The sequence below is a fragment of the Betta splendens genome, chromosome 15 (genome assembly GCF_900634795.4).
Source record: "Betta splendens chromosome 15, fBetSpl5.4, whole genome shotgun sequence".
NCBI lineage: Eukaryota > Metazoa > Chordata > Actinopteri > Anabantiformes > Osphronemidae > Betta > Betta splendens.
Window position 1 is genome coordinate 7073772 of NC_040895.2, and position 21989 is coordinate 7095760.

The window sequence follows — 21989 nt, forward strand, 5'->3', positions numbered from 1 at the left end:
ACAGCTCAGTTGTGTTCCTGACTCATAACACACTCATATCACACATTATTATTATAAAATCTAACATCCTTGTGTTTCCATGCTTGACAAGTGAAAATGGTGCAGGGTAGGTCTCTGTTTTTTGCTTGGTCACTATTTCGTTCTTCCACTGCACTCAAAGGAAATGACACGGCCTCACACTGCGATATTGTCGAGATTACCTTGCAGAGCCTGCAACAGAGTGACAAATTAACTTGGTGACCCAGTTACTGTTCCTCCCGAATGAATCGGCTCTGGCAAACAATACTTTTAATCTTGGCCATTTTCGGAATCAAATAACAAATATAGAGAATAGAAATAGAGCTGATTTTGAAGCCCCCTCAACCCACCAGCGTTTTATAGCCTTTGCACGTAAAGGTGATATCTGGCATCATAACACCACCATAAATATATACGACAGTTTAATTGAGTTCTGCTTTTGTTCTCGATCCTTTTTATGTCCCATTAAATTTCACGGCTTCTCCTTAAACTGTTTGCACATAAACTGATTGAGGCCGCGTTCGTGGACTACGCTCGGCTGCTGCGCTCGCTGGGCCTGCGCGAGGGGGCCGCCCTGTGGGCATCGCGGGCCGGCGGCGCCGGGCAGCAGCTCATGGAGGAGCTCTTCCAGGGGGAGGGGGGCACGGCGAGCCCCGCGGTCGCCGAGGAGGACGCGGAGGCGAGTCAGGAAGGCACCGACTGACCCCCGCCGTCGATACGGGAGGTTCTAAAGAGGACGGCGGCTCCACACGCTGGGCCTCGTCTGCAACACAACATCTGTCAGTGACGCGTGAGCGCCTCCGACGGAGTCACGGCCCTTTTTCCTACGTCTGAAGTCGTCACGCTGTGTGTTTGTAATTAGTTTCTTGCTGTTGGTGCGACCAGTGGGTGTTTGTGTGCATGCATGTAACGAGTCCAAAAGAAACACAATTGTTTTCACATTCCGACAACAAGTGAAGTTGTGATTCCCCTTGATACCAAAATGTGTTTTTGTCTTTAATGAATTCAACTCTTTGATTTTGCATCGGGTGCTTGTTAGGCTTTATTTGCGTGCCTGTATTAACATTATCACAGTCGCATGTGTCCTTTTTTGCTGCTGACATTAAACGTGGCATAATTGGTTTGACCTCAAATGAACCGCTCCACATTTTATTTTTATAATTTCAGCCTTTATGTCTCGCTACTGACCAGCGCACTCAGATCTAGCGTTAGGTGTTTTGCACTTTAGATGTGACCAGAGGTCGACTTCACCTGTAACACACATCTTGAGACAAACATGAGAGACTGTGCTTTTAGTAAGTGACCAAAGCCTGCCACTGCACAATATTCCACAGCTTTATCCGTGGAAACACAGTGAAGTATCTCAGCCCTGTTCACTTAAATAGATGCTGGGTGTTCATTACCCCATTCTATTAAATCCAAATGAATTTTTAGATGTCGGAGACTTTTATGAAGATTTGGGGAGGATACTGCTCTGTGTTCTTTGATGTTTGAATAATGAGGGTGTTAAAAGCTGTCAAAAAGTAGTGCAGGTCATTATAATCGGACCAGAGATGGATCGTTCTGTAAAAACTTTGCTGCTCCCACTATTGTTCACATCAATCCTAAAAGCTGACACAGTTGAGGAAGTGGATCCTGCCACGGTTCTGCTCGTCTTTTGACACGGTGAATCCCCTGTTTGACTTCAGTGCTTGTGTGCGTTGTAATGTGTGTGGTCGTCCTAAAATGACGCAGTAACTCCACGGGACCTTTTTATCGTGTTATCGTGTTTCATAAACACATCGATGCTGTTTGTACTCTGTGTTACACTTAACCCTGTGTGGCGCCACTATGACAGCCCAGGCCTGTTGTTCCTGTAGATTCATTTCACACATTCCCGCTAATGTACTGTACCACCTCATGGGGTCGCACACAGTCCAGCCGACGATCAGCTGTGGTTCAAACTGTGTCGTCCAGTCGTGTACTGTGGTACTGTACTGCCTTTTTACGATTAAGCACCAGTTCCATTAGTGGTGGCTGCTTACCTGCAGGCCTGTGTGGTAGATAAGAGGACATGTTCTTTAACATTGGACCCTATGTTTTATAAAAACAACAACAAATCATTGTAGTTGTGTCAGAGTTTAGCCTGGTTTCATTGTTCTCCTTGTTTACAGAGTGATGCTAATGCTTTATGCTACATACATATTAAAAGAAAAAACATATATGTATTTATGGATGGCAATAAAACTAATCTGAGTACCTTTGCTTTGAGTGTGTTTCCTACCCTGAGCTGACACTAGATGGGGCTCTGGTTCCTCTCTAGTCTGTGGTGTAATGCAAGCGCTTTGAGAGAAAGGACCTATTCTGTTTAGTGCTCCTTGCTATTATCCTCTCCGCATTCCAACACATGTAGATTAAATCTGAACGCTCATTCATATATCAAACTGTCTCGGAGGTGAATTAGCTCCTGCATGAGCCGCTTCCGCAATTAATTCCCTCTTTTCTGCTCAGATGAGGCCCAACAGCTGGCCTCAGCTCGCTGCCCAGGTCTGACTGTTTTCACCCTTTTCTTCGCCGCTGATTTATTCATCGGCGCGTATTCTGTTTCGCCGCTCAGAAGAAAAAACAGCCTGAGACAGAAGGCCACACAAATGACTTGATTGTGCTCCTTTTAATGGCTTAATGAATAACTGCCGGAGTGGCGATGCAGCCGTTGCAGCCAGGTCATCAGTATGCAGGGCCTCGCTGCAGGATTGTCCCTCTGCTTCTACATAAGCTACCTCCCATCCAGCCAAGTGGCTCTGATAGCTGCCACCCAGACGTCCTCGCTTGTCACTTCCGTCCCCCCCCCCCCCCCCCCCCCCACACACACACACACACGTGCTTCATCCCTGCTTTTTCTATCAAGCCCTGTTTTTCCTCTACCCCCTGGACCCTATGCCAGCTCCTGTTCTCGCTGCGCCCCACCTCCATTAATTTCCTCTAAGACTTGTTTCCATCTGCTGCTTGGCTTTTACTTTTCAGTAGCCCTTCCAAAAAAAAAGAAGTTTTAGAAACACAAGATTAAGTGTGTTTGGATCCTGTGAGGAGCGGTTACTCTCATTTAGCAGATGGAAATCACTGGCCTTCGCTGCTTCCTGCTAAATACGGTGAGAGTTAACAAGCGCTGTCGTACAGTAGTCCTTCTGTTACCCGGTCCCAGCCGTCTCTATAAGTGGACATGGAACCAGGCCTCTACACACATCGAACCTATGCTGCACATTCTACCCGCTGCAGACCGTCGAGCACAGCGGGTCGACCGGCCCCCTGGAGCATCCTCTGCTCCGGTGCTGTTGACAGACAGCTTCATCTGTGATGGGCTTGTTTTCCTCTCCTCACTGAGAGTTACCTCAGAGTTTGTCTCCTCGTTCTCTCTGTAATTACCCTCCCTTCCACTGTTTTCTTAGCCGCCTTTCTACATATTTTGGGTCTTTCTTGAGGCCCATTACGCCCCAGGTAGTGCAATTACTTTGGACTGAGTGGCTGCTACATTTAGCATGTGAAGATAATTATTTGTCTGGGTGTGTTAATTGCTGTTTCACTAATGACCTTTTCACCCGTGTTAAAAATATTTTGAAATTATGGCGCAGTATTAATTGAGCATGTTCATGTTCCATTTCCACTTTCCGTAATTAGGACTCGTTTTTCTCACCTTTCTCCGTTTTGTAACAGTTCCTTGATCCCAGTCTGTTTTTAACAACAATCAGATCTACACGTTCTGTCCCTTTCCACAAACTCCTTCTAACCTCCCCATCACCTCGTCTAGCCCACATCTGGACTAACCCACAGGACTGATTACATCTCATATCTGCTGGCAGCGCCTCTCCCGATTGGTTGGAACTGATCCCCCTCCTCCTTCCAGCTTCTGCTATTCGCTGAGCTTCCTTTCCCCCCTGAACTTTGCAGACTGTGGTTGGCTCCTGAGCAGCCTGGGGCCCCTACTGGGGACTCCAGGTTATGTTTATGTTGAAGCCAGTCAGGCCCCCTGCTTTATCTGATTCCATTTAGATGAATGTCATAGTGTTCAGTGGACCGTGGGCTCACCTCTTCACAACACCACACTGTTCCCATTTATAAAGGGAAAAAATGGTGTGAGCGGGAGAAAGTCGAGCAAGGATGAGGGTCTAGACGGGGGCAGTGCGGGTAACAACAGGATCTCCAGTACATTACCAGTCAATGACAAACTCTTATCGACTCTCGGTAATGACTCGCCGGCAGGATATTCTTTTTAAAAAGCTGCCACTATCTCTAAAACAGCTCTTTTGTGGCTTCCATGCTTGTGTTGTGTGGTCGGGGCTGTTATTTAGCGCAGAGGAATCAATGAGCGCATTGTGTTGGGATTGTGGAGCCCGTGTTGAGCCGCTGCGGTGTGGTCTGCGGCCCCTGCTGGCGTTTACACGGGTCCACGCTGCTAATCCCCAGAGAGAAAGAGGAAGAAAGCAGTGATTCACTAACAAGGGTGAGACTTGTGCAGACGGCAGCAGATCTGTTCTACCAGGTAGTTACACTACTAACCATGAGGTACTGTACGAAAGATCTCTGAGGCCTTCCTCATATTAACCACCTGTATCCTTTTGGGGAATTGGGGCAGAGGAAGGCAGGGATGATTATGTAGGAAATGACCTGTTATACTGTAAGTGGGCGTACGGTCGGCTAGCCAGGCGATGGTATCACCTTCCACTGATGGACAGTGGGAGCCAGGAGAGGATGTAAAGGATACCTGTGCTGCAGCCCAGCTATTTCCTGTGTTGTTGGTTGTGTATGTGTGTGTGTGTGTGTGTTTCTGTGTTTCTGTGGAGCTTTATATGCTTGTGTATGCATCAATATGTGTTAGTACAGTATATCTCAGTTTAACTGCCCGGGCCCTCTTCCTGTGAGTGGCTATCCTACGTGTTTTTCTTTCCAGTCAAGCAGAGTATGTGCGTTTCCTCTCCGTGAAGCTTGACTGGACACACTGGGCCTGTGTGTGTGTGTGTGTGTGTGTGTGTGTGTGTGTGTGTGTGTGTGTGTGTGTGTGTGTGTGTGTGTGTGTGTGTGTGTGCGCGAGCGCGGCCGTGGGGACCCTGGAGGCACGGGAGTGGTGGCGTGTTTTTCTGTGGCCCGTGCAGGACTTCACTCCTGGGGAAAAGCACGTGCTTCGCTGCCAGTAAAGAATCAGGTCCAGGCTCCGTCTTTCTCCTGCGGTTTAAAAAGGAAAACATCCGCTGCGCCATTAAGTTGAGCTGGCAATCCATCACAAAATAGTCCCATCTACAGGGTGTTAGAACCTAAACCAGACCCTGACCTGCTATGCAAAAACGCAGCCTGATAGTATTTTACACAGGGCTGTATTGAGTGTACAGCAAAATATGGCAGATTTACAGATAGGTCGAGAAAAAATGTTCCAGCAAAAACAGTAGCGACATCTGTGTTTTAATACTGTTTACTACAGTACAGTTGAGAGTGAGACTACTACCATCTGATCAGACTAATGAAACCCATTCCATTTCAGTTGTTTATACCAAGAACTCAAAGGAATGATTGCTGCTGAGGGGACACAACCAGGAAAAGTGGAGCTTGAGCCCCTGAAGCACCCGTTTAAGTGAATGTTGCATTTGTGTGACTCCAGTAGGGGGCAGCAGAGGACTGGGAAACTCATAAACTACATGAAGCTTCCTGCTACAGCCAATCTCTGGAGCCAATTTGGACGATGGTGATTCATCAGGCCTCCATCCAGTCCACAGTCTACTTTATAACTTCCTAGAATATTAAGTAGCATGTTGTTAAGAGGCGCCTACAAGACAACATGACATTTCTATGCACTTTGTTACAGTAGGTTGGTTACTTACCTCATGTTGATATGATAAATATTTATTTTTAACCTGACTTTTCAAATGCTAATTTAATACTTGTGATTGTCACTGTTCAGTAGCATGTGTGTGATCTACCACAAGGACTTAGACTGAGGTTTGATCCAACACAGAGACTCAAACCACATTCAGAAGAAGGAAGCGGTGAATGAAACGTTGTGCTGTGAAGGCGAGAGGAGCGGCAGGATGGCGGACAGGGGCGGGCGGCGGCTGACGGAGCTGTGTAGACGTAATCCCCTCTGATGGCCCGGTCAAGCTGTCCGCTGAGGCGCCGTGCACGCGTGCAGAAATGCCTGCGTGCGTGCGTGTCAGTTGAGCCCCTTGTTGCAGTCTGGGGCTCATGAACGAGGGAACAAAGGCTAGGTTTTCTCTTTCTTAAGCGACGAGGGAGGAAACAGAGATGGGCCCTCTCCAAATGCCACCATGGGTGCACTAATGCCCGCTTTGTTCACCACTGTAATTCTATTATAGTAATGGATGATGAATCCTAGTTTTTCTTCCCCCGCTCCTTATTCCATTCCAGCGCCAAGTCTTCTGACCTCCTCCAGAGAGCTTCTGGCGTAGGAACACAAAAGGAAATTCGCCCCCGGAGGCCCCTCAGAGATTAGATGTGAAGTACTACTGCTGAATAGATAAACGGAGCAGTGTAATAGATCATTTTTTCCCCTTTATCACTGATATCTCTATATGTCCGAAAGTCTAGATTTGTCACAGGTTTGTGGCTCATTTCCATGTTTAGCTTTGTCATCTGGTCATTGTGCAAACACAGGCAGGATAAATGGCAGCCTTGTATCATGCGTGCCGCTACTTAGCCGCTCCTCTGGGACCGTGAGCACTGATATGCTGGGACGGTGTGAGTGACTGCTAGACCGGGCCTCGGCCCATTCGTTGACTTGCTTCACATCCAGTAACGTTCCTCGCGTTGGGAATGGCCTGGCTCCCTCGGGCACCGCTGCGGCGCTTTAGCCGGCGGCCCCTGGAGAGCCCCTAATCCCTCCTGCCTGGGCACAGTCCCTTAAAAAGAACGAAATGGCTTGTGCATTATTAAATCTAATAAATTACACTTAGGGACATTTTGAGAAAAACAAGGCAACTGCCAAACAAGCCAGTGATAAATCTGAAATAATGCATCTGGGCTCTAATTGAACCCAGGAGGCCCTTGCTGTGAACTAATAGGTGTGTGGGGTTGCCAGTGAGGGGCCTGTGGGCCTGTGGGCACCCAGAGCTCAGCAGAGGCCTGCAGCTGGTCACATACCTGCCCCGCACTCTGACCTCTGACAGACTCCACTACAGTAGAGAGGTGCGAGTCAAACAAGGTGTTACTGACATTCCTGCCGCGGCTCTCGGTAACGTTGCTGTGGTTTCATTCTTCAGACTTCAGGAAGAGTTATGATGCTGCCGAGCGCATAAGTGATGGCAAGTTTTGGGTATAGAGTCTAACGACAGGCTGGTTAGCTTTGAACCCTGATAAGTTATAGCTCCATACGGGACGAATAAATGACTAAACCAAGACAAATGTCTCGCTGTCCGCACGCGCTGAATCCTCATTTTCATGTCTGGCCGTTCAATAAATTACAGGTAAGCTTGATTAATAGAGCTTTATGTTCAGATCGTGTCATTCCTCACCCATGTGTCGCAGCTTTGAGGGGATCCTGAATGGAGCACGAACAGTAGAGAACGGGCGGCGCGAGGGGCCTCGTGGCTGTGGCTTCATAAACGGAGCGGTTGCTGAGGTGTGTGACGGGTGCGTGTCGGGGGAAAGCAGCGCAGAGGCCGGCTCATAAGCTGTGGGTGAAAGAAGCCAGCTTGTCTTTCACCGTGGGTTGTCATCAAGGCCGAATTAGTCTTATGCCACAGAGGATTCAGCCGATGGAGCCCGACCCACCCGTCCTCCCACCGTGCCCCCCCCCCCCCCCCCCTCCTCCTCCTGCCAGTGGAAATTGCATCGGCCACAGTTAAGGAGACGCATGTGGCTCAGGTTTCTGCCTTTTTGAAGTTTTCTTCGGCAATAAATTACCAGATCAAGCAGATTAGTGAAGTGTATTTTGACTTTTTTTTCACAGATAGTGTGTGTGTGTGTGTGTGTGTGTGTGTGTGTGTGTGTGTGTGTGTGTGTGTGTGTGTGTGTGTGTGTGTGTGTGTGTGTGTGTGTGTGTGTGTGCGTGCGTGTGCGTGTGTGCATGCGTGTGTGTGCGTGTGTGTGTGCGTGTGTGTGTGCGTGTGTGTGTAGTGAAGAGCTGGTAAATTTATGACTTGCAGCCTCTCTAACAAAAACTGAAGTATTGTTCTTCTCATCTTTATCTGCGTGTAAAGGAAATTTAAAGTATTGCTGCTGTCAAGTTAAATGATGTAGTATGTAGTATTTCCTTTTGTTCTCCTGAGAAGGTTTAAGATCCATAATCTCTAGTTTTTTGCTCCAGGACGTTTGTTGCATCAGAATCTGTGATAAAACATCTTTGATCCGGAAACGCAATAAACAGCAGTGTAGGTCTGAGAGCTGTAACGTCCACCTGATGGATGAGTGTGCTTTAAAAGTCTAACAATGCCTTATTAAACAGGCATAATACATCACTAGACAGGCGTTTATGCGCGGTTTTCACTTTAGTGATCAATGTTTCACCTTGACACTGTGTAATTCTTTGATAGCCGTGTGCGCGTAGAGCCAGCCCAGCCTCCATCAGGCCAACAGCTCTGCTTTATCCAAGCCAGGAGAACAGCTCAATCTCTCTGGCCTGACGCCGTTCCCATGCCTTTCGTTTGGACGGGAGAAAGGAGGGAGGCGTTCGGCTCGATAACCTATCTCCATCGGCCAGAGCGCTTTTGGAAACGGGCCTCTGGGCACAGCTTTCAGTCTAGTGGATGGGTCCCCCGCAGCTCGACGTGAGACAGAGGAAGATGGAGAGCGAGGGCAGCAAAGGAAGGGCAACGGGGGGCGGCGCGTTAGCGAGGAGATGATAAAGAGGCGCAGTAAGTGATGGAGCTCAAGCTGAGAGGTGGAGTTATCTGTTTCACTCATGTGCTCGACAGGTTCTTTATTTCACCCACAATCACTCTCCCAGGCGCGCGATATCAGCTCTGCGGCGGCGCCGGCTCGTTATCGTGTCCACGGAGGCCAACGGGCTCATGCACATTTCTATCATAAATGCGCATTGCTACACACCACAGATAAGCGTTCTCATTTTCTAGTACAGCACAGGGACGGGTGGAGGGGAAGTTGATATGGGCATACACAGGTACTGTTATAAAACGGGGGGGGGGGTGCACAAGTAAACATCCATAAACACGGGGAGAATTCCCATCTATCTGCGTCCTGTATTAGAGACGAACGCGGAGAGGAAGGGATGGAGGGAGGTGCAGGCTTTAATGGAGTCCAGCAGTCACATGATAGATGACAAATTCCACAACGGGGAATGAGGGAATGCCCCGACGCGAAGCAGCCATGTGGAGGCTGCACAGAGCTCCGCATGGGCTCACGCCTGCACCCGAGCATCGTCCTCTGCAGCCGTTTGAGGCTCCCGCTCCATGCGTGTCGCAGCAGCAGCAGCAGCAGCAGCAGCGCTACCTAGCTATTAATTTTACTGTGCACGTCTGGTAGCCGCTCGCTCAGAGCTATGGTTGCGCAATGTATTGGTAAAATATTTATAGCAGGCGCGGAGCCAGATGAAAGTGGCACATCATCTGACGGCGCTCGGCGTTCGTGCCGGGGCAGGTGAGCCCGGCAGAACTGTGGGAAGGCTGGTCCGGCTGGGCACTCTGAACACAGGAGCCTCTTGTTGACACTTTGCTTTGAGATGCCAATAAAATCAGGCCTCGCAGATGTGTTTCTGGTTTAATTTTAGGCCTTTACTGCATAAGAGAAAAGAGCACAATCCATGTGCTTTTTTATATGTGTTTTTTTTATTGCAGTAAAATCTATTAATTGATATCAATTTCTAGGTCAAATCTCCAGCTCGCATGGAGCAGCTGGAGATCTCCAAACTTTTACCCCAAGTCTCCATTTTGGGAGCCAGCGCTCGGAAATCCACGTTTAGTCCGCTTCCATGTGAATGTTGATAAACGAACAGAGACGTGAGGTTCACGGGCGCTGTTGGCTGCAGCTGAGCTCCTTCACAGATGTCGCACGCGTCTTTGCGTCCACGCGGTGCAGGGGAGCGGGGATGGATTGAGCTTCTCTCCAGATTAAACGGGTCGTCCGTTCCCGCTGCGTGCGGCTCATTGCAAGCGCACAGGCTATTAATCAACGCTAACACAAATAGCTTGTTATCTGGGGGTTATCAGGGTTTCCATGGCTACGGGCGGCCGGTTTATCTGACAGCCAGACAAACATGGCAGCCTCAGACGGGACCGTTTCTTCTGGGTTCGGACCAATATGGACGCCGGCGACCGAACGCTTCGCCCCATTTGAAATCCCCGTTGAGTCAAGGCGACGCTGACACAGAGACGGATGCGTTTCAGCCCTGGAACGCCCGCCCCAGCAGTCGCCCTCCAAATGTTTTGTCAGAAATAAACTAGTCAGCATGTGTGTTTTTGAAACCCACACCAGTGAGAAAGGACTCGGCGATGCTTTCCAAGGATTGCATAAATATTTAATATCCCAGAGCCTGGCCGCACTGAAAGCCTGGTGAGAGATCACAGTCAAACACAAAACGCACGCAAAGTCTAAATAAAGACGAAATATATAAATGTATTTTATTAAGGGCTTGATTTCACCCCTATTTGTTGCTTTTGTCTGGGTTTGTCAGTTGTGGGCTTCAAAGACTTGGCTTCCCGGCCAGACTTTTGGAGAACAAAAGACTGTGCGTGTTGTCATTTTGGAGCCGGGTTCGCTGCCCAGCTCTCTGTTTGTGCAGATATTCAGATTTTATTTGAAGGCCTGGGTGCAGTGTATGTTTTCTCTCTGGGCTCAGACTTTGCTGTTCTTTCTGGGTCCCCGGGCTCCTTCTCGGCTCTCTCTCTCGCTCTGCCTCGCTCTCTCTCTCTGCTCCTGTTTGCTTTCTCCACATCGTTGGGCCGGCGATGCTCTTAGATGCCACACACACCCCTTTTTCTCCTGAACCGCTGTTGAGCATGTTTGGAATCATTAACTCATTTTGCCATAAGAAAGACTGGGAAAAAATCAAAATGGTGGCGTGTGTGTGTGTGTGTGTGTGTGTGTGTGTGTGTGTGTGTGTGTGTGTGTGTCACTGAGCAGTACCTCGTAACACTCGGCTTGGCGCGAACAGATGTAACATTATGGATCCAACCTTAATTCCTCTCCTGTAAATACCCTCGACAGCACGTTTCCAAACGTATTTCCGCACCCGGAGCCGGTCTGTGTTCGTATGTGGAGGCCTTTGTTCGTGTGTGTGTGTCTGCTGCGGTCTGTCTGTCATAGCTTGCGACTCGGGCCCCGGCATATGCTTTTAATCATCTCTAGCTTTGCCAGACGACTGTACACTGTTTCCCCCCCCCGGCTCCCTCCCTCCATTAAAGCCGTCCCCTCACCGCTGCAGAGGAAACAGCTCACTGGCTCCACGAAGTGGTGCTCCTCGTTCGCTGCGGGCGCGCACGCATCGCTACAACGTACTGTTACTACTCGGAGTCAACTTTCATGTCAGTTCCCCGATGAATTCCTCTTTCATGACTCGCCTCCGCTCCCCCCTTGCTTTTCCCTCCGCTTCCTCCGAGGTGAGAACAAGTGACAGCTGGAGTGACAGGCTCATTAGGCTCATCATTACATGATTACTTGGACAGAAGGAGGAGAGAGACCCTGGAGATGAGCTGTAAAGCAGGGCTGGCCAGCTGGGTGACCCCACGCAGGCCCCGGAGCCCCTCCGTGCAGGTCTGCTGACAGCCCCTGAGGGGGAGGCCGACCTGGGCCAGGTTAAGTTTGCCAGAAAAAGGGCCAAGTGGTGCGAGTGTGCAGAGAAAGCGTGGGCGGATTCCTCACATTCAGCCCGTGAGGTCACCCGGAGGCGCCTCGTCGCACACACACACACACACACACACACACGTGCTCCGGGGGGCATTAGAGGGGTTCAGCTTCTCAAAGCCCTACTCAGCTACAAGAAAGCAGCGCTCACAGCCAAATGACTTTTCCAAGGCTGAATAATGAGAGCGAAGACGCGACGCAAGTTGCGACAGGAGCTTCTGGCTTCAGACGCTTCGGGCCGCTCCCCCTCGCACCACACCTCAAACCCTGTCAATCACCGAGAGTCGAAAAGCCAGAGTCAATTGTTGTGCAGTTGGATTTAAGCTGAGCGCCTGGCAACACCTTCAACTGCTTTTGTTTTCTCTGGGAGCAACTGCGAAACATAACTTGAGCTGCGTCGATTAAGGCATTCAGAAGCCATTATGTAGTTAAATTAAGTGGTCAAATGGAAAACAGGCTGCTTGTCGCTGTGGAGAGGAAGGTTCGAGCGCAGGATCAGGTAGCAGCTCAGCAAATAATGTTCACGCATAAGTTCACACATAAGTCATACTGTTTGGAGGATTCAAATACAGTGACTTCATCAGCAAAATCAAAACAGTTCACGAATGATGAACTGATTTGTTGAGATAGTGACACAAAATTAGCTGAATGTATCTAAAACCTGTGAGCAAAATCAGGTTGGACGTCAAAACTACTGTACTGTAGGTCATTAACTAAAACTAGAGTCCTTCCTATCACACATTTTAATAATATTAACAACAAATAAAATGCTTGTCACATGAAATAGGAGCATTGTGTATTTCTGAAGAAACAGCATCTGTCTGTGGTTTAACCCTGACGTTTATTGAAAGTTGATTTTTTTTCTACAAACGATGCCTTTCCTTCCTATGGTTTTGGTTTCACTTTCATGGTTTGGAGGCTGCAGATTTCCATCTGTGTTTTTGACATTCCTCTCCTCGGCCATTTTTGACGTTCCTCTCAGCTTATTGACTCCGTGAATCTGATCGCGGATGCGTTCCATTCGGTGGAATGATTTAGGGTTAAAGTGCAGGCCAGGAATCACAGAGGAGGAGCCCTCAACTAAAACCTCACTGAAACCTCTTATTTAGAGTGAATGCATAACCTTGTGCCGTGCTGGTTTCCCATTAGTGTCCTCAGACGTGACCTTTGGGCCTGTGCAGAACATCAGGCCGGTGTCACGGGTTCTAGTGGCCACTGCTCCACGTCAATGAGAGGAAGGATGGATATGAATGTCAGCCTGGTCTATCATTGGGACCACTGTACCCGTTCTCCGTCTGCTTGGGAGACGAGCGGGCGCCTCATTACTTCCTGCTCATTACTCTTGTCTTTTCTATGTCTCTCATTGCTGCCTGTATGCTGCCATATATATATATGTGTGTGTATATATATATATATATATATATATATATATAGATATATATATATATATATATATATATATATATATATATATATATATATATATATATATATATATATATATATATATATATATATAAAACAACAAAAACTGGACTATATAACAACTTTAAACACAAAAAAGAAAGTGTTTAAAACAGACCACAGAACAGAAAGTTATCAGGAAGTCAATCTGGCATTTAAGAGCTGCGGCAGCTGCATCGCTGGATATCATATCACTGTTTGGTGAAATTACAATTATGATAATTGCTCTGCGAACTGTGGCTCTGTGGGCGTCGCAGGTACGGCACGACTCCACACCCGCCTGCCAAAACCGCAGCGCGTCCAGAGCGTCGAGGCCGACGGGGGAAACAAAGCATCAGGCACATTAAAGGGTTCAGTAAAGACTTTCACATGCAGCGTGCCCTGAATGTCTGATCTGACTGAGGAGCATCCAAGAATAATTTCCACAAGCGGGGAGTAGATGTGTGATTAATAGATCATAGCTAGCTATTAGTCATGTGCGTCTCATTGATTCAGACATTCTCTGTTATTTGAGTGTTTTTATAGTTTGACTGTTATGTCTGTAACTGATCTGGATACATAAACCCGTCAGTCAACGTGTTGAGCATATATGCTTTGGCAATTGCATTTAAATAAGTTTCTCTCTATGTGAGCGTGAATTTCAATCCATTGTGAACGACCATGACCTGTTACTGACCCGCTGTCAGACCCTGATAGGGCAGGTGTGACTGGTGACCGATCCGATCTTCCAGTTTTCTAATGGTCACTGCTGAACGTCACCAGCTCTCACTGACCAATGTCTTATCTTTATGCACTTTCCATCTTCATCGTACCTTAAATCACTTCACTCTCCTCACCGTGTGACGCACGCTCCGTTGCCCAGTTAATCCCTGAGTTTGCTTCTGTCGCCCGGCTCGTTGGACGTGTCAGCAGAGCGACCAAAGCGTCAACGTTTACACAGGACTATTTGTCAAAAAATAATCATTAACCTGATTCCGTGAACCTGTCTCACCTGGCTGTTTTCAGACACCGGCCTGTGATTCTTAGACTCACCTGGTCAGTGAGCAGGCGTGATGCTGGCGTCACACGCCAGCTCCGCCCCCACTCTCCATGAAACCATCGATTGTCCCTTCGCGCGTCTGATTTGATGTTTTCGGACGAGATACAGTACGTGTTTGGACAATAAGCGCGCGTTGCCGGGTTTGTGTTGAGAGTTCCAATTCTCCTGGAGTGTTAATAGCCAGGCTGTAAATCGTCACCACGGCGACAAGCCAGCGTGGCCAGGCCGGTGACGTACGCCGGCGAGTCTTTCCAGGAGCAACAGCAAGTGTGTTTTCTGAGGTGCATTCAAAGTCCTCTGTCTCGTTTCGTAAACGCCAGTGTCCACTTTCTTGGCTTTGACACCTTGTACTGTAGCTCCCTTCTCTTTTTGCTGTTTTTTTTTTTTTTTACCAGGACTCAAAAAGGTTTCGCTTTACCCCCTGGTCTCCGTTTCCTCCCGGGATCCAGGAACAAACCACTCATTAGAAGCTTTTATTTTGAAAACATTATAACTTCATTGCTATGACTGGGTTTTCTCTGCTTCATCTTCACCCCCCCCCCCCTCTAAGAACTCATCCACATGTGGGAATTGACAATGCACTTGTTGCCTGTTCCTAAGCTCCTAATTGGCCCGAATGGCTGCAATCAGAGCCAATGGGAGATAGGCGCCGGGTCGCTCTCCAGATTGCTAGCGATAGCATCGTATGCGTGACCGGGCCACGATTGCGCCGCTGACCAAACAGAGGAACAGGTGTGCAAGCTCGCTCATGCTCAGGTGGCCTTCCCAGTAACCGGGAGGGAGCTGGACCTCGGCGGGTCTCACACACCCTCAGCAAACACACTGAATGCTTGGATTGCTTTGCTCTATATGCTTTTATGCTTCGAGGAGGCGAAAAAAAAATCCCTCCATGTGAGTGTGACAGGCTTGTTCTCGCGTTATGGCTGAACGATCTACAGCTTGGAGGAATGTATACATAAATAGTGGAACAAAGACACTCTTAACCTGCTTCTTCATGCCCAATCAAGCTGTATTGACTTTAGCGATAGGAGCCCGGTAGGCGGATGTTGGCAGGTTTAACACAGCACAGAGCCGTCTAATAAATGAATCTAATCTGAGAAGTGTCTTTTCTGCGAATGATCTGAATACTGATTATAAATTCCATCTGCAGCCCCTGAAACAGTCTCAAACAGCATATACTGCTCAAATGGCTGAGCTTTGTTTTGATTGCAAGCTATAAGTGTATAAATATGCCTATAATCTTCTTGGCAAGCAAAGCCTGATATTAATGGCTTCCAGACCGGCGAAGGACCAAAAGAGGAATGTTAACAAATTCACATTTACTTGAATAAACAAAGGAAGAGAAATAGGGAAAGAAAGAATGAGCAGTGATATCAAAACAAACAATTCCCGACCAGTTTCCGTTTAAACTTTTTGTGCCTTTGAGCACGTCACGTATTTTACATAAATCAGCGTCGGCGGCTGAAACGGAATGACGTGAAACGGTAAATTTCAGCCTCGTGACCGATGCCGGTGCTTTGCCTCCTCTGTCTGGGCTGTTTACGTCGGCGTGTGACTGATTGGGACTTTCTCAATGGGACAGGAAGGCGGCCTGCGCTCGAACCGAGTGGGGTGTTTGAGGCGGTGGAAGGCCGCGTGGGGGGGGGGGCGTATCGGTGGGTGAAAGCGTTCGGGCCTAAGCCGCGGCTAATGACGGGGGCAGCTTTGATCTGCACGGGTCCTTTGGCACATGGAGGGAGAGCTGTGTCTATACCAGGAGGAGCCCTAATCTTCTTAGGGGATACGCTTAACATTCCTCGTCCTTTGGGTTCGAAAGCAGCACCGTGTCTCTCCATCTGTCCTTTTTATGGGTGCAATTCGAAACAGTCTGAAGGCCTGCATCCGATTTTACTGTCGGTTTTGGGGCAAAAAAAAAACAAAAAAGAAAACAATACGCTGGCGAGTGAGTCAGAGAGCTGTGGGTCGGCCTCTTGTGGTTACAGCGTGGAAGAGGCTTTTTTGGTGGGTTTGGGGGGAGATTTCCGCATCAATCACTGGCATCTCGCAACTGAGGCTAATCTTCAGAGGAAGGGAAAAATTTTCAGTTTGGATGTGAAAAGCTGCTCCTTTTCAAAGCGCCATCATCTTCACTTCATGATGATTGACTTTCTCTGTGTCTGCAGGGATTGCTTGTTTTTCGAGACCCATTGTTTTTGTCTTTCTGGTGTGGTCTGAAGATTTTCCCAGAAACTATACTTCCAATTAGCAGAATTAGCTTAGGAGTGACATTAAGCACTGGTCCCCGTGGCGTTTTGACGGAGGACAGAGTTGGAAACGACGGGACCGTGCCAGTCTGAAAGCTGCAGCCACGGAAAGTATGGAGCAGTCCTTTCCCCCTGGCCGGACTGGCACCGTGACTCACCGGTTCAGCTCAGTCCACAGCAGGACATGTTTTCTATCAACCCCCCCTCTGCTGTTTTCCTGCTGATCTTACCATAACACTTCTTCTCACAATCACGGCTGTACGTCCAAGCATAACGGCCGAGAGCCCCTCAGCTCGCTGGGTCTTTGGGCCCCGGCCCGGCGTCGGACCCAGAGACCCCGTCGGCCCTGCTCGCTGCCGGCCGAGGCCTGCGTGTCTGCAGGGGCTTAGCTAGCCTCCATTCCCTTCTGCAGCCAATGCCGACTCCCCTCCAGGGCACGGGGAGAGAGGAATGCGCTCCTGCCCTCCGCCCTCCTCTCCTCCTTCCCTCCAGAGGAGCAGGGATGGAGGCCCCTTCATGGAAAGCAACCAAGACCCCAGGCAGGCAGCAGATCCCTCTGTTTTTCATCCTCCTCTTTACCTCCTCACCCTTTGCTCTTTTTTCCTCCCCTTTTGTGTGCGGGTTGTTTGCAGTGGTGGAACACACAGTGCAGAGCGGCCCAGAGCAGCCCTCGCAGAGGGCCGTGGCAGGCCAGGCCAGGCCGGGGCCCCTGATAAGGGCTGTGGTCGGCTGCTGCGAGGGCCATGAGAGCATAAACATTACGCCACTGTGTAAACGAACCCTGGGGCCCACGACTAAGCGCCTTTGTTATTGTGGCTCACACACAGCCGGGTCAGAGCAGCGAGAGAATGCAACTCATATGGCCGGTTAATCACGGAGCCCAGGCCTGGACCTTATGGAGCAGCCTATTCTTGGGGTGTTTTTTCTTTTGTCTGTTTCTGGGGATTTGATTTAAAGCTATTTAAAATAAATGCTGTTGTGAAAGGGCATTTTAGGATAGTCTTTGTTCCCGATGGCTCTCCGTGTTTGTTTGACTGTGATAAACCGGATCAATCATTTCTGTTGACTTTTTGTGTGCGATATTAATGTTTAATTAAAAAGGAACTAGCCCTCCTCGAATCTCACTTAATCTCAGCGTACCCAACGTTATCTTCCAGTGCTGTGGGAAAAACAGATTTTCAGCCGTGATAATCCATAGATGCCCTTGACTTACTACAGGACCTTCTCCTTTAAAGCTACAGGAAGTGGTGTTAAATAACGTTCACAGCGGCGCGGACCTGAGCTGCTGGTTCCAGCACCATCCAGAGACGGAGAAGACGTCTGCATGTCTGTCTATTGTCCTTGGTCAGTGTGTGACCGTGGCCTCAGCATCTCCCTCCAGTGCCTCCTGGGGGTGAAGGAGACGGAGGAGAGCGGAGGCAGGCGGCGTCGCGGCGGGAAACGGATACTTAAGCACTTGTCTAAACACTGTCAGCCGTGTTCCTGCGCTGGAGAGACAGATCTCCTCACGGTGCTTTGTGTTCCGTCTGAGGTTACAGACTGCAGGCTCTGGTTCCTGTCCTGGATCCCTGCTCTGGCTCTTCACCATCTCCCGCTGACGTCCCGCAGCCAAGGCCGCTGTTCGTTTTCGATTCGCTGTGGGTTTTTTCGGCGCATAAACGCCGTTTACACGTACAATCGCTTCCTCCCGATTGCCCGGGCAACACATCTTGTAAAACACTCCTGGATTCGATGACTTCCCAGGCGTGCGCGTACATGCAGCTTTGGCACGTTCCCTAAACATGGAACCGGTTTCTTTCCTGCTGCTGCACAATTTCACTGAGGTCACTCGCGGAGTTTCTCCCTGTTCCTGTTCACAATCTGCGGTTCTTGATTAGACTCCGCGCTGCTTAGTCAGAACGCTCTCACCTTGGTAAACCAGGGCACCCAGTGAAAACTGATGACAGATCAGTCATTAAACCTGCACACGGCACACGCATTCTCCTGGTCTGTCAAACACAGGTGACCTTGGGATCTACTGTACGTGTGTTTTTAGCAGGGCAGAGTGGACGAGTGTGAGTTTCTATGAAAACCATTAACTTGTATTTACCAAAAATCAAATTACCCATGTGACCATTTTGGTTGTTTTCATATAATGAACTGTAGGTCTTATTCTTCTGGACCTTGAAAATGACCTCACTTCAATTACTTCTAATGACTCTGATATGTGAGGGAGGTCACATTCAGTAACAATCTGCAAAGTAACAAGGGCCAGACTGGGTTTGCTTTGATTTTCTGACCGTTCCACATTCATCTCGCTCGACTCTGTCCCACTCCTACACCAGCGTCTAGTCCCAGCAGTTCAGTGTCACACAGCTTCAAATCCATATCTACACGGTGCGTTAGAGTCCAACGCTGGCCAGCAAGCTTTCCACATCAGCTGCAGGTGTTGAAACCGTACGTCAGTGTCGGATTAACAACAAAAAGAACCAGTTAGTGTAGTATTGAAAAAATGAAAGCGCTGCCTTTTTCAAGACAGAAGGTTGCTTTAGCCTTCCTGGTCAGAAACGCTAAAGCAGATGATCTGTCATTTGTTCACATTAGGGAAAGCGTATCCTCTCCTGGCTAATGCGCCGCTGGCATCACTCCTGCTGTTTTGGTTTATAATAAATCTGTCTTCATCAAACATTCCCTCCGTGAAGATGTTGATTTTCTCAGGTGTGCATCCCAAAGACAAGTGTCTTTAGATCCATACATTCATAGCAAGGGCAAGGGAGAGAGTCCTGCATGTCAGAGTTGGAGAATGGCCGTCTTTGAGTTTAGTTAAGCCTCCGGGAAGAATTGAGCAACCTCACTTAGCCTTGTAAAATAACAACCTTTAAGTGGAACCGGTTTTATTTGTCATACATAACACTTTAACCAGGCCTCGCAGTGGGAACTCGTCCAATACACTATACTTTCATTTGTACTATTGCACCAACAATTGCTCCAGCGAAGTCTGCAATGTCAACATGATGCAGATTGAATCAACCAGATACGGCAGAGCTGGAGACGAGCCAAACCTCCTTATAACACTGGCTTTTGCAAAACAGCGTCTCAATGATCTCTTGTTTTCGCCACTGACTCCTTCAGACTCATTAAGATGATTAATGGATAACTGAAAGCTTAATGGAACTGCAGCCGGTTCCAAGCATTGGGTTTCCACCGCTTTTTAATTTCTCATTATTCATTATGAGGAAGTCATTCAGCTCTCCTGCTGGGGTATTAGTGTAATGGCAGTGACTCTCCGAGTGTGAGAGCGAGCGGCGTTCATCTCATTGAAGACTGGAACGCATTTGTCCCTGCTCTTCTTTCAAATCCAACATCAACAACCCTTCAACAACACCTGATCATTCACTCGTCTGTACGACTTTAATTCTGGGAGTGGGGGGTGAGCGCGGCCACGCACTCCGGCCTCCTGTCTCATAGCACAGAAAGTATTACTAGCCTTATCTCCTCCCTCTTGTTGCTGTTCCTAATGGGGAATTTCATTTACTGGGGAAGTGATCCGTTTTGTCTGAGCATAAATTGCAGATAATTGTGCCATTTGGACGCCGGACAGCGGGGTCGCTAGACGAACGCTCGTGCTCGGGTGAAAGTGGATGCCTGGGAGTTCACGGTTGGCTTGGGCTAAATGCACACATGCACGTGTGCGTCTGTGTGGCGGCGTGTGTGTAAGAGAGAGAGAGAGAGAGAGAGAGAGAGAGAGTGAGAGTGTTTGTTCCTCTATCATCACAGTGGGTTTTTTTAACAGGTTGGTGCTGGCTGATGAGTCTACTTTTAACTGGGCGTAATTGTCCTCTACAATAACAGCCACCATGTTTGCTCTGGCAGCGCTCCGTGTGCAGAGTATGTCAGAGCGGCTTGAGTCCAGCACCGCGAGGCCTATGTTTTATTTTCTCACAGTATCTCACTCCACCGCAGCCTGCCAAGATCCGCGAGGGCAGCGGGAGTGCACGGAGACGTCTGCCGGGCGTCTCCGAGTCCGAGCGCTTTCCCGCTCCGACGTCCAGCTCTCCGTCTCAGCGAGCTGAGTCGTCACCCCTTTCCACCTCCCGCCCCGAGACGGCGGTTGGCGCGCGCCGGCGGGCGCGGGGCGGGTCCGTGCCGCGCTGTTTGGCCCGGGGTGAGGCGACAACCCGGCACAAGCTCGGTCAGGTGCAGAGGAGAGCTTAATCGCCGGGACTGACAGGTCCTCGAAGCACAGGCCCTGGAGCCGGTCCAGGTGTGAAAGGGAGACGACACACATTGCCTGATTATGAGCGTCTTCCTTAAGCAGCCCGGCCAGACTCATTGAAAAGAGTTATAGCTCGTGACATAGGTGTCTGCAACAACACAAGCTGATTTATGGGCTTAGAGATAGTTCCCTGTGCTCTGGCAGTGCGTGAGGCAGGTTTCTATAGAGACACTAATGTAAGATAACGGGGAAAAATAAATAATGTGTTCAACCAAGAATGTGATTTAGTAACAGTATGTTCTAAATAGGTTGAATGTTGAAAGATCGGTTTGATCTTTAGTTGAAGCATGCAGTCTCAGATGAAACCTGGGAGCATTACACTCCCAGATCATGTCAGAGTCAGTTAGAGGCCCTGCACTGGTTGCTGGGGATGCGCTACCACATCGCTTCCTCTCAGTCCTGGCAACAGGAAAGCGACGGAGGCACAGAGGCATGCATCAGCCCAGGAACACGTGTTTCGCTACCACAGCAGATCGCGCTTTGCCCGACGCAGAAGGCCGAGCAGTTCCCCAGGAGGTCGACTACAAGGCGTCTGTCTCCTCCGCTCATGTCAGCCTTTGAGACACAGCCATAGTGACCTCACAGGTGTAGCATCCGCGGCTAGTTCACATCTTCTGATCTGAAGATGATGACGATCTCAGTCCGAGCGGCGCTTGGGGAACATGTCTCGCACCATCAAAGGTCAAAGGCCGACCTTCAATTAACAGTTCAATGCACCCATTTAGCTCTGAGGCATACCCAGCGAGTCTGAGGTGTATTCATCCAGAAAGAAAAGAGATTAAACCAGGAGCCACAAGCATGTCTTCACCTGCAGGAAACTGAGGTTTTACACCTGCTTCTATTGTGAACGGGTAACAAAATTAATTCCTCACTACAATTAAATATCAAAGAAACTGTGAAGAAAAAGAATTAACGCCATTTGACTGACACATCACAGCTGGAAATAAGTTGCAGGAGTTTTGCAGGAGCTCACTTTGATGTAAAGTTGGGTTTCCAGACTGACATCACTCTCAAAGTGTGATGGTTCCCTCTGAGTTTAGCAAATGGAGGTCCTGTCTTTACATGCATACGTCTAATTACTGTAAATATTTACGTCCGCCGCTCTTGAATGGAGGCCTACTGTGTCGGAAAGAGAGGGAGCAGGAAGAGCGAAGGTAAATGAGGCGCTAGTGAGGCTGCCACAGTCCCCGGA

General features: G+C 48.9%; 1 protein-coding gene across 1 annotated transcript in view; it reads left to right on the forward strand.

Moving 5' to 3' along the window:
- wdr11 (WD repeat domain 11) overlaps positions 1-2256 on the forward strand; it is a 38520-nt gene extending 36264 nt beyond the window's left edge. The window contains exon 29 of the mRNA XM_029175898.3: positions 519-2256. Coding sequence (XP_029031731.1) covers positions 519-721 — 203 coding nt within the window. The 3' untranslated portion in view covers positions 722-2256. The remainder of the gene's footprint in view (positions 1-518) is intronic.
- Positions 2257-21989: the final 19733 nt, after the last annotated feature.